Source organism: Echinops telfairi, unplaced genomic scaffold (genome assembly GCF_000313985.2).
Source record: "Echinops telfairi isolate 266 unplaced genomic scaffold, ASM31398v2 ScPeMD7_7458;HRSCAF=8496, whole genome shotgun sequence".
In the NCBI taxonomy this organism is placed as follows: Eukaryota; Metazoa; Chordata; class Mammalia; order Afrosoricida; family Tenrecidae; genus Echinops; species Echinops telfairi.
In genome coordinates this window covers 26,593,113-26,608,038 of record NW_022111358.1, presented here as the reverse complement: position 1 = coordinate 26,608,038, position 14,926 = coordinate 26,593,113, and the positions used below count along the sequence as shown (strand labels likewise).

Here is a 14,926-nt window from a genome sequence, read left to right as displayed (position 1 = left end):
CCATCCTCATATATAAATATATTTACATATGTACATGTCTGTATTTAGACATCTATAAATGCCCTTTGCCTCCTAGTTTTTTCCTTTATTTCCTTTTACTTTCCTCTTGTCCCACTATCGTGCTCAGCCTTCATTTGGGTTTCAGTAATTCCTTTCAGTTACATTGCCCTTGATCAAGCCCTACCAGGCCTCCTACACCCTCCTTGCCATCAATTTTGGATCACTTGCTGTTCCCTTGTCTCTGGGTTTGTTAACAACCACTTCCTTTCCCCTGCCTCCCCCCCTCCCATATCCCCCCAACGCCAAACTGTCAGTCCTGTTGTTTTCTCCTCCAGATTGTTTACCCCCACACCTACACTTTCATAAAAATTCCAAGCTGACATAAAGTTATCTAGCTTCCACATATGTCAAGATCAGCAGTTCAAATCCCTCAGCTGCTCAGCAGGAGAACGTTGAGGCTGTCTGCTCGTGTAGTGATTTACAGTCTCCGAAATCCAAAGGGCCGATAGGAGTTGGGATCAACTTGATGGCAGCGAGTTTAAACATTTGAACCAAAACAAATCAAAACAGAAAAAGCAACCTGACCTCCTGAGGGGTAAACACTCATGTAGAATCAATAGCTGTAACCTTTTTGGTTTTGTTTTTATTTTTAGCTGCTGTTTTGTCGTAAAATTATATATGGCATTTTGTCATTTTGCCTTTTTATCTACTATGTACAGCTCAGTGATACCACGTACCGTTCAACCCCACCCCACGCCCCCAAACCAAACCCTTTGGCCAGCCTTGCTTCTGAGCAGAGAGGGCCCTACCCCATAGGGGCAGAGCGGAACTTCCCCAGGGAGTTCCCCAGGCTGTAAATCTCTGCAGAAGCACTGCCACATCTTCCTCCCACAGGGTGGTTGGCAACTTTTGGGTGAACGGCTGAGCTCTTAACCATTGTGCCACTAGACTGACACTAGTCCGTGTCAATCTTCTATGACCACGGAGAGAGCTCCAGCGCGTTCCAAACACCAAGTGCCCCTGTCCCCCTCGGTGGTGGTGAGAGGCCCCCAGAGCTCATTGAGACCCCGTGTGACAGCTGTCAGGTTGGGGCTATGACAAATAAAGATGCTGTGGACATCGGGGTACGGGGCTTGTTTGTGCTGGCATTCCTGGTGAGCAGTTCACAGTGTGGGAAGCTAACTGCCAAGCGGATTTCCAAAATGATGGGTCCACGGTATGTTCCCAGCAGCAGTGCGTGAGAGTCCCTGTTCTCCACATCTTGGACAACATCCCTGAGCCACTGTGACAATGGCCTTGCCTTTCCCTGACTACTAATAATGCTGAGGGTCCCCCCCTCCAAATGCTCATTCGCCATGCATTTATTTTCTTTGATGAGCGGTTTGTTCAAATAGTTCTCAAAATTGAGGTGCTTGTTTTCCTCCTGCCTGGTGAGAGTCCTGTGTGGTATGGGGATAAAAGCTCTGCGTCCCCTGTCCCACCGCCCTGGACTCATAGCGACCCTGCAGGACCCCGGGGAACTGCCCGGGGGCTCTGAGACGGTCTGCAAGACCGTCCCTCCCCAGCCGGTGACTCGGCTCCTCCTCCTTTTAACCATGTCTCTCAAATAACGGAAGCTCTTCATTCAGATGAAGACCTGCCGGCCCAGTGTGGGCTTGGGTGGGAGGCCTTGGAAATGGCACCTCACGTCTCTGCCTCGCCTTCCTCATCTGATGGGATTGCTGTGGGTCCTTGGGGCCTGGTCCGGGGTGGAGAGGGGGAGGAAGCAACGAAGGCTGAAGAGGCTTCGATCTTCTCTGGGAGGGACGGTGAAACATGAGGGGCTGGGCCGGGCTTCAGAGAAGAGGGAGCTTTCTTCTTTTTTTTTAAATCATTTCATTGGGGGCTTATACAGCTCTTATCACAAGCCATCCAGCCATCCATTGTGTCGAGCACATTTGTACATTCGTGACCCTCATCATTCCCAAAACATTTGCTCTCCATGGAAGTCCCTGGCATCAGCTCCTCATTTTTCCCCCTCCCTCTCCGCTCCCCCCTCCCCCATGAACCCTTGATGATTTATAAATTATTATTTTGTCACATCTTACACCGTCTGACGTCTCCCTTCACCCACTTTTCCGTTGTCTGTCCCCCAGGGAGGAGGTTATACGTTGAGCCCTGTAATTGGCTCCCCCGGGACTCTGAGTCTGATCTCACTTCCATGCTGTGGGTCTTGGGTGAAGAGATGCTACTTCCCCGAGCTTCTGTTTCCACCTCGATACAGAGGGGAAGGCATTCTGCGTCTTGGGTCCATGGCAGGGATGCCCATGCAGCCAGGCTGGGCAGTGGCTGCTGAGGTGCCCGGGTGTCTCCTCTACCAGGCTTTCCAGGAGAACCTCTTGAAAGGCAACGCCCACCCTGGCCTCCACCACCCTTGAGGCTAACACAACTCCAAGACCACTGCAAGAGATCCATTTCTCACATTGCGCTCCCTCTCCGTTCCGGAGAGGTCCCTCGACAGGGCACTGGAGGGCAGCAAAGTCAGGGTGACAGGTGGTGGAGAGGATATTCATTCACTCCCCACCCCCACCCACCCCCACCCCCGCCCCCTCCGGGCCCACAGCAAGGGCTTCTTTCTGAGTCAGGTCCCTGGGAAGCCCCTGGGGGCACCTGCAGGGCACACGGAGCGCCTCAGCTGGGATTTCATCTTGAGCAGTAACCCAGTGCTGGTCTACCCTTGACCCGGCCACCCCTCAACCCGGCCCCTCCTGCTGCAGCAAGGCCCAGGCTGGCCCTGACTTTTCCCATGTCCTTCCTGGGCGGTGACCACGCGCTCCCATCTTTACCCACCAGCCAAGTCCTGCCCTCCTTCCAAGTTCCGTCTCAAACCCCAGGCACTGCTCCCATGAGCCACCCAGACCCCTCGCCCTGCAGAATTACTTGCTCCTGCCTCGGGGCTCCAGCTCCAGTCTGGCTCACGGGGGCAGGAGGCCTGTGTCTGCAGGCCACAGAAGCCTTGCCTCCCCTTCTTTGGAAAGAGGGCAGAGACGTGGCTGGTCTCTCGGCCTGCCTGGTCCAAGCTGGACATACATTTGCCCAGTGCCCTCAGGGGTCTCCCATGTCCCTCCCCAGCCCCCCATCTTGGCTCTGAATCCCAGAGGGAGCAGGTACAGGGCTCATCTGCGGGAAGGCGCTGGCTCCACCCCTGCTTGGCTCTGTGCGATGCTACAGTGCAGATGGGGATGTTGAAAATATCTGTGACATATTCTAAACTGGCCTAGTTTCCTATCACGAGAAAGTCTGAGACTGAGATGGGTGAGGACGAGGGAGATGGGAGTTTGGGGCCTCTTCCCACCTCCTCCTTCCTCCCTCAGCTCAGTTGGTAGACAGGAGAGGGATCTGCAGCCTCTCCCAGCAGCACCACGGCCCTGTTCTGGGCTGTGTGGTTGGAGGTGTTTGCAACGAGGTGGGGGATGGGGCAGCCTGTCTGGGGAAGTTGGTAGAAGAACCAAGGGAAGATGCCCTGGGGCTCATCTTGGGAAGCTTCAGCCATCTCATGGAATTTGGAACTGAAGGCCTGGGTTCAAGTCCTGGTTCACCTGTGAAGCCTCTCGCAAAATGTTAAAACTTTCTCTGAGCTTTCGCGTTCCTCCTCAGCGAAAGGGGCTAATCCATTCTCGCTTGCCTCCTGAAGTGGTGGATCATGGGAATGGTCTGAAGCCAGAAAGCCCGGCCTCATTAATCCAGTTAGTGCTGACTGGCAGGCTTCTCCTGGCTGGGCAGTGCCCACTTGAGCCTGTTTCAGTGGTCCCCTGCTCAGCGCAGCCGCCACCCTTAATCCAGGTTTAATGATTTCTGAGGAGGGAGTCATCCTGAACTTCTTCCCCGGCGCCTGGCCTTCATCATCCTGCCCAAACTGGCAGGAAGTTCACACTGCGGGCTAATGTCAGTCTCTAGCTGTTTTAGACCTGGGTGGTCTCTAACCCGTTCCTGCTCTGGACCCAGAGTGATGGTTACTTTGATTTCTCTATTTTTACGTGAAACAGTCCCTCTTTCCCCAGGTTACTCAAGGAGAGCACAGCCTGAGGGCATTTCCCCCCAACGCAGGTGAAACTGGGCTTCTTCCTGGTTATAGGTTCCTTGCTTGACTTTAGATGCCCCGGAGAACCTTTCCCGCCTCAGTTTCCCCCGGGGCACAAATGAGAGGACTAAATGGCCGCATCTGGAGAGACTGGTTATGGTTGGCCCACGAATCAGGGCAAACTCAGGAATAGCAATCCACGTTTCAGACACCTTTAAAGTCTGTACTTTTCATCCAGTAATTCCATTTCTAGGAACTTATTCCACAGATACTGCTGGCACGGTCCGGCATCAAATAACTACCGACATTTCTCCCGCTCTGCACATGGCCCACCCAGGGATCCATCAACAGGCCACCCTCATGCGTGGTGACACAGACAGCCTCCAGGTCACTTTGTTGATGCGTCAACAACTCCAGGGACTCCAGAAGTGGCGAGACAACCACCCTCCCACTGTGATTCCCTTTGGAATCTGGCCTCGCATGGAAAAGGGACTTCTTACTCAACATCTAAGTACACTTTCTTTAGAAAAAGCCCTGGTGGTCTTGCACATCATTCATTTCTAGCCCCAGAGGCTGGCAGTTCCAATTGGCTGCCGCTCCTTGGAAGAAAGGTCGGGCAAGCCGCTTCTGCAAAGGTGAGGGGAAAAAACCCCAAACCACAATGACAACCAGGCGTACCGCCTGCAGGTCGGTTCCAACTCAGTGACCCTATAGGTCAGGACTGCCCCAGTGAGTTTCTGAGAGTTTAATTCATCACGGGAGGAGAAAGCCTCACCTTTGTCCCTCACAGCGGCTGGTGGTTTCGAACTGCTGACCTTGAGGTTAGCAGCCCAGTGCATAACCACTATGCTTCCAGGGCTCCTTCTGCAAAGGTGACCAGGAGCAAAGCCAGTGGGGCAGTCCTTCTCCGGGACACAAGGGGGCAGCGTGAGTGAGGACAGAGCCCAGGGTGGGTGAAGGAATGGACCAAAGGTGATTGCCGTGAAGGTTCTTTCCAGTGGCACTTGCTTGGCACAGGGTGCTCTCAGATGGGCGGCAGGGCAGCCACCCTGTGTGGAAAAAACAAATTCACGTTCCTCGCTCCTGTTTGATGTCTGTCTGCGCAGCAGCCTGAAGTAAATAAAGTTCACTCCATCCAGAGGCATAAAAACTTAGAGGGAGCTAAGCTTCCTAACAAAAGCGGAGAATCCTGCAAGTGAGGTCCCCAATCCGAAGCAATATGGAAATATCTTAAAAAGCAGCTTCATTGAGTTTGTTTGGGTTCTTTTTGGTCCCGTATCATTTAATAATTTTCATTAATATTTAAAAACTCTTTCTTATAACGTCATCTAGTTTTGTGTTACCTCTTTTGTTCTTATTTAACTATTAATTGGATGAAATAATAAATGTCCATGGCGTGTATCGGTCTTTTGAGAGTTAAACAGTTATTAGGGCAGTGAACCGCCAGGGCTGTAACATCGTTTGACTGCCCCCCTGGATCCATCCGCAGAGAAGGAGGGCAGAGCCCTTGCAGGGAGGTGGGATGCAGGCTGAAGAAAGAGGGACTGGGGTGGATTGCCCCCCAAAACCATGTAAACACGGGCTTACGAGGGTGACTGCACGACTCTGCTGAGGGGGGTCTGTGGCTGGCCTTACTTACGAGGTACTGCCCCCATCAGCGACAGTCCACTTACAAAGGGGCTTTGGTTCTGTAGGAAGGTGCTTGTGGGGTGGAGAGAGAGAGATGCAGCTCGGATGTGGGGTAACAATGTGAAGTTGTTCCCTACAGATTAGTGAGTAACCCTGGCTCACCTTGCCCACTGGGTCATCCCACACTTGGGAAGAACCCACCCAGGAGATGGGCTGACAAGGAGGGGCAGCCACGACATGGGCCCAGGAGAGGGTGAAGGAGGCTGACAGAATACAAATCCCCGAAGCACAGCGCTTAGTGCTCCGGAAGATGGCGAGGCCAGAGGGGACCCGAGGCACAGGGTGAGGAAGGGACTGGTGGCCACACAGAGAGCTAATGGGGTTATGGAAGCTTGAGGGAGGGGAGGGCGGGTTCAGATGTGTTTCTGTGTGTGCATGTGGGAGGAGGCAGGTAGGGACCTGGGAGGCTTTGCTGAGGAAATGGAATTTGAGCTGTGCCTCGAAGTGGGAGTCAGGTACCAACAGGTGCAGGTATTGGAAAGGACTGTCCAGGGTAGGGAAGGAGGGAAGGGCATGGGCGAAGGCATGGGTGAGAACACAGGACACATGTGCTGTGCTGTGTGGGTGGGTGTGTGCGCGAGTGAGAGAGAGAGAGAGAGAGAGAGAGAGAGCGCCATTGCGTGTGATGGTGCTAGTGGCAGCCAGAGATGAGGCTGGGTATTTAGAGGCTGGCGTGTCAAGCTGCAGCTGTTAACTGGGCAGGACTCCTGAGGCAGCGCTGCTCACACTCTTTCTGGTAGAACCCTTTTTCATTTTATTCTCCAATGAATTGTACAAGACTGTCACTCTTTACGGAGCAGAAAGCCTCATCGTTCTCCCTCAGGGTGGCTGGTGGCTTCGAACTGCTAACCTTCTGGTTAGCGCCTCAATGTGTGCAGAACCTCTTGTCAGGACCTCAAAGGGCTCTGAGAAGAGTCAGCGAAGGGCAACGTTGAGTGGCTTTAGAGCTGAGGGAGCAGAGCACATGGCCAATTCCTCCTGGGATCCTTCCCTCTCTGCCAGCAGCCCAGCGCGTACCTCTCTGGGGAAGGGAATTGGGGGAGTGTGAGATTCCAGCCAGTGGAGGAGAAGGGGGCTCCGTGAGGGGCTGCTTAAAATAATTGCTGGTGCAGAAACCAGAGGACTTGCTAAAGCTAAGTTTGGAGCAAGATCGGGGAGGGGTGTGCCTGCGGCTGGGGCAGATGGCGTGCTGGAAGCTGCGAAGCCCATGCAGCTGCCTGCTCTCTTCCTCTGCTGGAACCTGAGAGGGAGGCTCCTGGGAGCAGGAGCCAGGCGGAGGAGGAGGCTGGGGCTCATAGCCTGGGTCCCTGAAGACGGCATTCCAGAGTCCTGGAAGCATCTGCCTACAGGCTTCAGAGTACCCAGGCCATCGGAAAGGCCGAGTGGAGGTCAGGCCACAAGCTCAGTTCCAGAGAAGGTTTGACTCTGAAACCTGCAGGTGACTCAGTTCCTGAAACTCCCTGGAAAGTTCCTCGTTCCATCCCCAAACCCAAGCGCCAAACCGGATGCCATGGAGTCAGTCCTGGGACACGGCATGTCAGAGGCTCTGAATCTTCGTGTTTTGTCACTTTATTGGGAGCGCTTGCAGCTATCATCCCATTCCCTAATTCAAATGGATCGGGCACAATTGTACAATTGCTACTACAATCAGTTTCAAAACATTTTCTTTCTTCTTGAACTCTTTGATGTCAGCTCCCCTTTACCCCCTCCCTCCCAATCCTTCCCCCCAGGAACCCTTATTGCTATTGTTATATATTAATATTCTATTATTGTTGTTATAATATATTTACAGCCATATCTCACCCCATCCAATATATCCATCCACCTACATTTCTGTTATATGCTCCCCTCAAGTGGGCTTATACAGTTATCATGACCATCAGTTCCTCCTTCCCTTTCCCCCAACCCCCTGTCTTCCTGTATCCTCAGGGAATCATTACTCCCATTGCTGTTTCTGAAGGGTCATCCATCCTGGCATTCCTGCATCGAATGATCTAAATTATACAAATGAACACACGCAGGTCCAACAATATTAATGAAGTAAAACATAAGCCTTAATAGTGAGGGGAGGGGAAAATGGTAGGGAAGGAATATTAAAGAACCAAAGGATAGTTCTGTGTTTTAGCAATGCTCTACCGCACCCTGGATTTATCATTCCTTCTGTGTCGGCCCTTCTGAAAGGGACTGTCCGATTATCTTACAGGTTGGTTTGGGGTCTCCACTACATCCACACCTCACATCAATTTGGTTGCTTGTTTTTGAACTTCTGATACCTCTTCTGTCAACATCTCATGATCGCACAAGCTTCTTCCATGTGGACTTTATTGCTTCCCTGCTAGATGGCTGCTTGTTTTTAACTCTAAGCCTTTAAGACCCCAGATGCTATATCTTTTAATAGCCGGGCACCATCAGCTTTCTTCACCATATTTTCTTATGTAATCATTTTGTCTTTAGCGATTGTGTTGGGAAGATTATTAGAACAGGGCCACATTATTAGAACAAACTATTCTTCTACTGAGTTAAGATTTTAGTAGAGGCCCAAAGTCCATCTGCTTCCTTAGTTTATTTACATATATGTACATGTATAGATAATACACCTACATTTATATAATTATATATGTACAGATTCATATATCTATATTTATACATATATATATATTTTTTTTACTATCTTCTTCTTCTTTCTTTCTTTTCTTTCCTCCTGAGAGGCTGTGAATCTTTACAGGAGCAGACAGCCTCAGTTTCCTTTCCTGGAGGGGCTGATATGTTTGAACCGCTGACTCTGCAGTTAGCAGTCCAGTGCTTATCAGACAGCTCCATGGAGCTCCTTCCTAGTTCCATTCCTGTTTATTTATTGAGGAGAAATTCACACAACATACAAGTAACCATTATGGTGTTTTAGGGTACAAGAGACCCCAATCTCTAATATAGTTTAACAAGAACATTCATGAAGTCTTAAGTGGGACAAAGACAGAAACACATCATCTGGATGAAGGAGTCCACTAACATGAAGCCAATGCGGCGAACAGGGCATGGAACACAGGAAATGCCCCAATTCATGATCACTCGCAGGTCAATACATCACAGTTACAACTAGGACTTCAGAAGCAGAAATAGGATCCTGCTGGGAACATTAGGTTAGATATTAGGTAGGAGAGTTTACAAATTGGTCCAGGGTCTTCCGGCTAAGGCAGTCAGGGCACAACTGATAGAGCATGATTCATGACTATGCCACCCCCAGTTGTGTCCATCCAGGAGAGACCCAGGCCAGCCCCTAAGGCACCCTGCCCTTCCCTGGGCTGGCTGGAGAAGGGTGGAGGTGACCCAGTGTTTGGTACACTCTGCCTGAGGGCAAGGTTGTTCTCAGCCCTCGTTCATGGTCAGAAGGGATTCCAGGCAGGCTTACTCTGTGTGGGGACTCCCCATGTGGATTTTGGGTCCCTTCCCTGTCGTCCATAACTTTCTGCAAAGGAGGTGCTCAGAATTTAAGCTCCAAAACCAAAAACCAGACTCACAGCCAGCAAGTCATTTCTGACTCATTGTGACCCAACAGGTCCAGGGAGAACTGCCCTGTGGGCTTCTGAGACGGGAACTCTACAGGAGTAGAAAGCTTCGTCTTTTCCCCTCGGAGAGGCTGGTTTCAAACTGCTGGCCTGGTAATCACTAGACCACGAGGGCTAGCACACAATTCCGTGATTGGTTAGTGCATTCTCAACACCTTGCAACCACCCCCCCACTTCTATCTCGTTCTAAAGCTTTCTCATCATCCCCAGAGGAAGCCCTGTACCCCATCCAGCAGCTCTCCTGTCTCTCCGGCACCCACAGTCCCTAGCATCCACCGATCAGCATCTCCATAGGGGGACCTACTGCAGTTACATCACACAGCGGGAGCGGGTGACCTTTGGTGTCTGGTTCTTCATTTAGGGTGATGTTTTGGAAGTTTAGCCACATTGTCTCGAGCTTCGAGACGTCGTTCCTTTTGATGGCTATGGTAGTTACATTATCTGGTGTCAATTTCAGAGGATGACGAGTGAAGGGGTGGAGTCTGGCCTGTCAATCAAAATATAACCAATGAGGCCTCTGTGTGGGCATGGCCTTCTCCTGAGAGTTCTGGGAACTCCTGTTTTTCCTCCTTGGAGGCAGAAGACACTTCTCTATCTCTCTTGGTTCACTCCCTTGGAGACTCTCCCTTGTGGCAAAGCTCACTCCCTGTGAGACATCCCTGAGGAGAAGCCACATGGACCTACCCTGATGCAGCCCTGGGTGCTGGAGAAGCCACGTGGAGACCCCTGCCAGCGCTGAAATGCTTACAACACCACTGGATCCAGGACTTCCCACCCACTGGCCTGTGATCGTCCTGCATTCGGCATCATTGCGTGTGTTTCGTGCATCAGAAGAGGACCTCATAGATTAGTGTTGGACATATGGACTAATATTGGATTTAGGGACTTGATCTGGACTGGGCTGATTTCTCAATGTTCAATTGTTCTTGTATATAAATCTCTTTCTTATACACATATGTGTGTCATGGATTTGTTTCTCTAGTCTACCCAGACTAACACAATAGCTGAATAATGATATTTCATTGCATGGGCATGTCTGATTTAAGCGGTTTCTACCTTGGGGCTATCTCTGATAATGCTGCTACAACCAGGCCTGTGCTTGTGCTTGTGGACCATTCCTGGCCCTCCGTTCTTTGTGGGGACACACCAGGCAGTGGGGCTGCTGTCTCATGTGAATCCACCCTCACACTTTTCTAGGAACTGTCCCGTGGTCTTCCAGCCGGTTCATTCCAGTCTGACCCCCTTGCTGAGAATTTGCATTTCTCTCCCAGACATACTGAGTCCAAATCCAACATCTTAGCAAGATCCAAGATGAACGGCCTCTTGCAAGGCCTGCTCCTGACAGCTGCCGCCGGGGCTCTGGGTACGGTTGTCGGATGAACATAGGCTTGAGTGGAAAGTGGAGATCCAGCTACGGGACACCACTGCTCCCAAAACCCAGGTCCAGGTCCGGGGAGCAGGGAAGTGACCAGGGGCGCTGTTGTGCTGGCTGGGTGGGCGTTTGCACTGTGAGCCCCAGGGGGTGATTTGCTAGTGGAGGCTGCTCTCCACTAGGAAAGCACAGAGGACTGGAGTCTCAAAGTGCGGTCCCCAATCAGTAGCAGGAGCACCAGTTGAGAACTGGTTAGTGATGGAACTAATCCTGTGGCCTATCTCAGGTTTAAGGACTCTCCAGGGATGAAGCCCACCAGCCCCCCCCACCTCCGTCAGTGTTAGTAAGCCCTCCAGATGGTCCGGAGCCCACTTCATTTAGAGCCTCTACCTCACCCTAAGGGGGAGCCCTTGTTTAGTGAAAGAGACAGCGCCAGCCTTAGAAGCAAGCTCGCGGCTTGAAGGAAGAGCGCACTGTGCCTTCTGATGGGGAAGGCAGAGTCTGGCCATCCGAGAGGGGCATCAGATGCAAGCCCCTCTAACAGGAGGCCACCCCTTCCTGGACACCACAGGCTGCAGGCTGCTTTGTAGGGGGCTGGCTTCAGTCAGGACCCCAGGGAACCACGCTCCAACTTTCTCCACTCTATGGAAAGAAAGTGGGTTTGATGTGCTAAAGAAGGCATCAATTATTGATCATCATTAGCATTCATGACAATAACAAGCAGGGAGGGGGGACCCACAGGGAATGGGGGAGGGTCTTTTGAAATTTGCGGTGGTTTGCTCTTCTCCTGAGGGATAGGAGGGGGAATGAGAGGGTGGGAGTTGGAGACAGCAGAGGTTCAGGGATGCTGGAGTATTAGCCGCAACCAGAAGCTCCAGAAAAAGGCTCTGGGCAGTGGCAGGCCCTCCATGTCCCCTCCCACTCCAATTGTTGCTCCAGGTGCCAGGTCAAGGCCCTGGCCCCTCCCCGGAACAGGACCAGATCCCAGGCCCCCAGCCCCTCCCTGCCCTGGACCTCCCTGGTCCACCAACTCACCCTCTGCCACGGCTAGGGCGGTGGCTCTCCCTCTGCCCCATGGGCCCAGGACTTCCTAAAGGCTACGGGGGTCATCCAAGTGGCAGAGTGAGCAGCACAGTGCCCCACACATAATTTCCACAGCACCCTTTGCTCGATGCCTACCCCCAAGGCCATGTCCCCTTCTCTGTCCACCCCAGGACCCCAGATACTGGTCCGGGTGCCCGCCCTGCTCCTCACTGCTCCTGGGGGGAAGGAGAGGCAGGCTGGCAATTTGCACCACCTCCCTCCCAGGAACAGAGCAGCTGGGGGAGCTGTGGGAATGTTCAGGAAGGGCAAGAGGGCTAGTTGTGATCTGAGGTGCCCGGGCCCCAGACATGCCAGCCGCACCCTTCCGAACCAAGAGCAGTGCCAGGGATGCCGCCGGGGAGGGGGGCCAAGGGAGGGAATTTACCTGTTGAGGAATGAGAGTGGGGGTGGGGGTGGCACCTGAGGCATCTCAGGTGGAAGCAGCTGGCACAAGTTTTGCCCGGGCACCGTGCCAGATCACAGGAGCAATCCTGGTCTTGAGGCTGGAGAAGTAATCCCTGAGCCGTCCTGGCCCTAATCAAGTGCCACGTGCTCCCTGCCTCCCTCCCTGGCCCCAGGAGCTCCTCCTTTTGAGGTCTGAAGGGGTGGGGGGAGAGCCAGGGGGTGGTCAGTGAGGGGCAATGATGCTTGACCCTGTATCTTCGAGCCCACTCTGGAGCCTTTCAGGTCCTCTGAGGGATCCCTGGGAGGCAACTATCCAGAGTAGGTGGGGAGGAGTGAGGCTCCTTTGGGTAGCCAAGGGAGAAGGGGACCAACTGAGCTCACAAGCTCTGAAGATGGCCTGCACTAGGGACCCTCTCCCCTTAGAAAGGGAGCTATACGAATAACAACAGATGACCTGGTTTTGATTTGATCTCACCTGGAGGAGGTCCTGGTGGTGAGAGATGTCACCCAGGGGAGGGGAGGATGGATGCTTTGTCTTGCTGACATTGCTGGCATGGTCCTCCATTGCTGGGGCTCCTGGGCCTTACAGGGACAGGCTGGCTCACAGACCCTCCTGGGCTGCCCCCTAGTCAGAGGCTGCTTCGTGTCTCTCTGCGTCTTCGGGGCAGAGAACTCTTCATCTGGGGAGATGGGCATCTTCTCACCGGTCATCTGGAGATGATGCCCGGGGCTGTGTTCCCGCCACAGCTCTCTGTCCTAAGCCTCTGCCACCTTTCTGCACCCAGTGACCGACCGTATTTGGTGGGACTTTGGTGTGCCAGGGACTGCTGCCTGCTCCAGGTCGCCCACAGGGTTCAAGAAGGTGGTGGTTTAAAAAAAAAGAAAAAAGGTTGGGGGCTTCGGGACAGGACTTACTTTTTCATGCTGGGCCTATCTCTTGCTGAGAATTTGCCTTCAGACCCACATTTTAAGGGCCTCAGGATGGGGAGCTTGTTAACATGCCATTTCTCAGCAGGCAGGGAGTGGGGTGAGAACGAACCCGTTCGAAGCCCAGATTCCCATCGGATCTGGCAGACCTGGGTTTGGACCTCACCTTTGTTGCTACTAGGTTGGGGAGGTAGCCAGACATGCCTGAGCCTAGACTCCTTGACCTTTGAAGAGGGCCCAAAAGACCCACATCTGCAGACTCCCTTCCTCTTAAACCAAGCCCACTGCCACCCGAATGACTCCGGCTCAGAGAGATCCTATGTAGGGCTTCCATGGTGGTAGATCTTTACTGGGGCAGCAGCCTCAGCTCTCTCCCTCCGAGCAGTTGTTGTGTTTGAACCAATCACCTTGCAGCCAGAGTCTAAAGCTGACTCCACCAGGAAGCCAATGTGGGCATGAAGTGGAGAAGGAAAGAGGCCTTCCAGAGAGGACCCGAGTGAATGGAGGAGCTGCTCATGCCCTGGCCCTGGGCTCCCAAAGACTTGGAAAGTGGTGTCCACGCAGCTGTGGGGAAGCTGCCCCTGCCCGCTCTGAACCCTCCCCTCCACTGGGCTGCTGCCTCCTATGCCATCCTGGGCAGACAGCCAGGCAGGAGCTGGATGGGTGCCCACTGCTTGCTCAGAGGCCAGAAGATGGGCACCATCCAGTTGGCAGAGGGAGAGACATCTGGCCCAGGAGGGGAGAAGTCAGGGTGCCGACTGCTGGGGTCGTGTGCCCAGATGGTGGGTTGGAGACATGGCTCTTGGCTGCCCTCCTGGGCTGTCCAGCTGGAGCTGGGAAGGACCCCCACGTCCTGCAGCCTTGGCTCTGCCACCTGAGTTAATGCAGGGGAGGGGCATGTGGGACCTTGCCCCTAGTTGGGAATGTGTCTGGCTCAGGAGAGGCCTGGGGGCGGGCTGAGAAGTGGAAGGTGCTAGATTAAAGCTGCAACTGGGTAGTCCAGGAAGTGGGGGAACCGGTTTGTCATTCCTGCCACGTGGGGTGGGGTCTCCTTCTTAACTCTGTGCCTACCTGCCACTCTGCCCATAACCCAGTGGCCCACAGGGAGGAGATGCACGTCCGCCCTTTCTTGCTCATCTAACCCGGCCTCGGGAATGCCTGGAGTGAAGACAGGGCCCGGGCGGCTCAGCGCCCCTTCCCCTGCCCAGGAGAGCCTTGGGAAGGAAGGGCTGGGCCGCAGAAGGGGAGGAACGGAGGGAAGGAGCGATCCCAGCCTCAGGCGGAGTTGGTGCGGGTCAGAGCTGGAGAGGCGGACAGAACCCACAGGTAGGCCAGGCACAGAGGGGCGAGGAGGGCATGGGACCCGAGCTGGCGCGCGGCGGGCTGTCCCAGAGGTGGCAACAGCGCCGCCCGGCCAGGCGTGAGAAGGGGCAGTAGTCTGGATGCGTGGCCTGGGTTTGGGGGTCCCACCGGGCAGCTGAGCACAGCCCCCCCGCGTTTCCAGCACGGCCCCTGAAGTTCCAGCAGCCGCCTGCAGGAGGGGTCGCAGCCAGAGGTGGGGTAGGAGGCGGTCCAGCAGGGGGCGCCGGGAGGCTTCTGTGGTGCCGAGCCCGTCTCCAGAGCGCGGGGGGCGCGCGGCTAGAGGCCGGGGGAGTCCGACTGTGCACCGGGCCGCGGTTGCTTTGGAGGTCACCTTGGCTAGAGGGGCCCCCAGTTTCGCCGCTTCTTCCCCGCCTGCCGGCCCCTGCTCCCGAGGGCTTCTCCATCCCTCGGCGCGCCTAGACTCGCACCCCAGGAGTGCCCGGCCCTCGAGATGCTCGCCCCCCA

General features: G+C 54.0%; 1 protein-coding gene across 1 annotated transcript in view; it reads left to right on the top strand.

Annotated features, from left to right (window-relative positions):
* The window catches only part of LOC101645005 (40S ribosomal protein S11-like), a 29,862-nt gene extending 18,127 nt beyond the window's left edge, over positions 1 to 11,735 (top strand). Inside the window, exon 2 of the mRNA XM_004707432.1 lies at positions 11,624 to 11,735. Coding sequence (XP_004707489.1) covers positions 11,624 to 11,735 — 112 coding nt within the window. The remainder of the gene's footprint in view (positions 1 to 11,623) is intronic.
* The last annotated feature ends 3,191 nt before the right edge of the window (positions 11,736 to 14,926 follow it).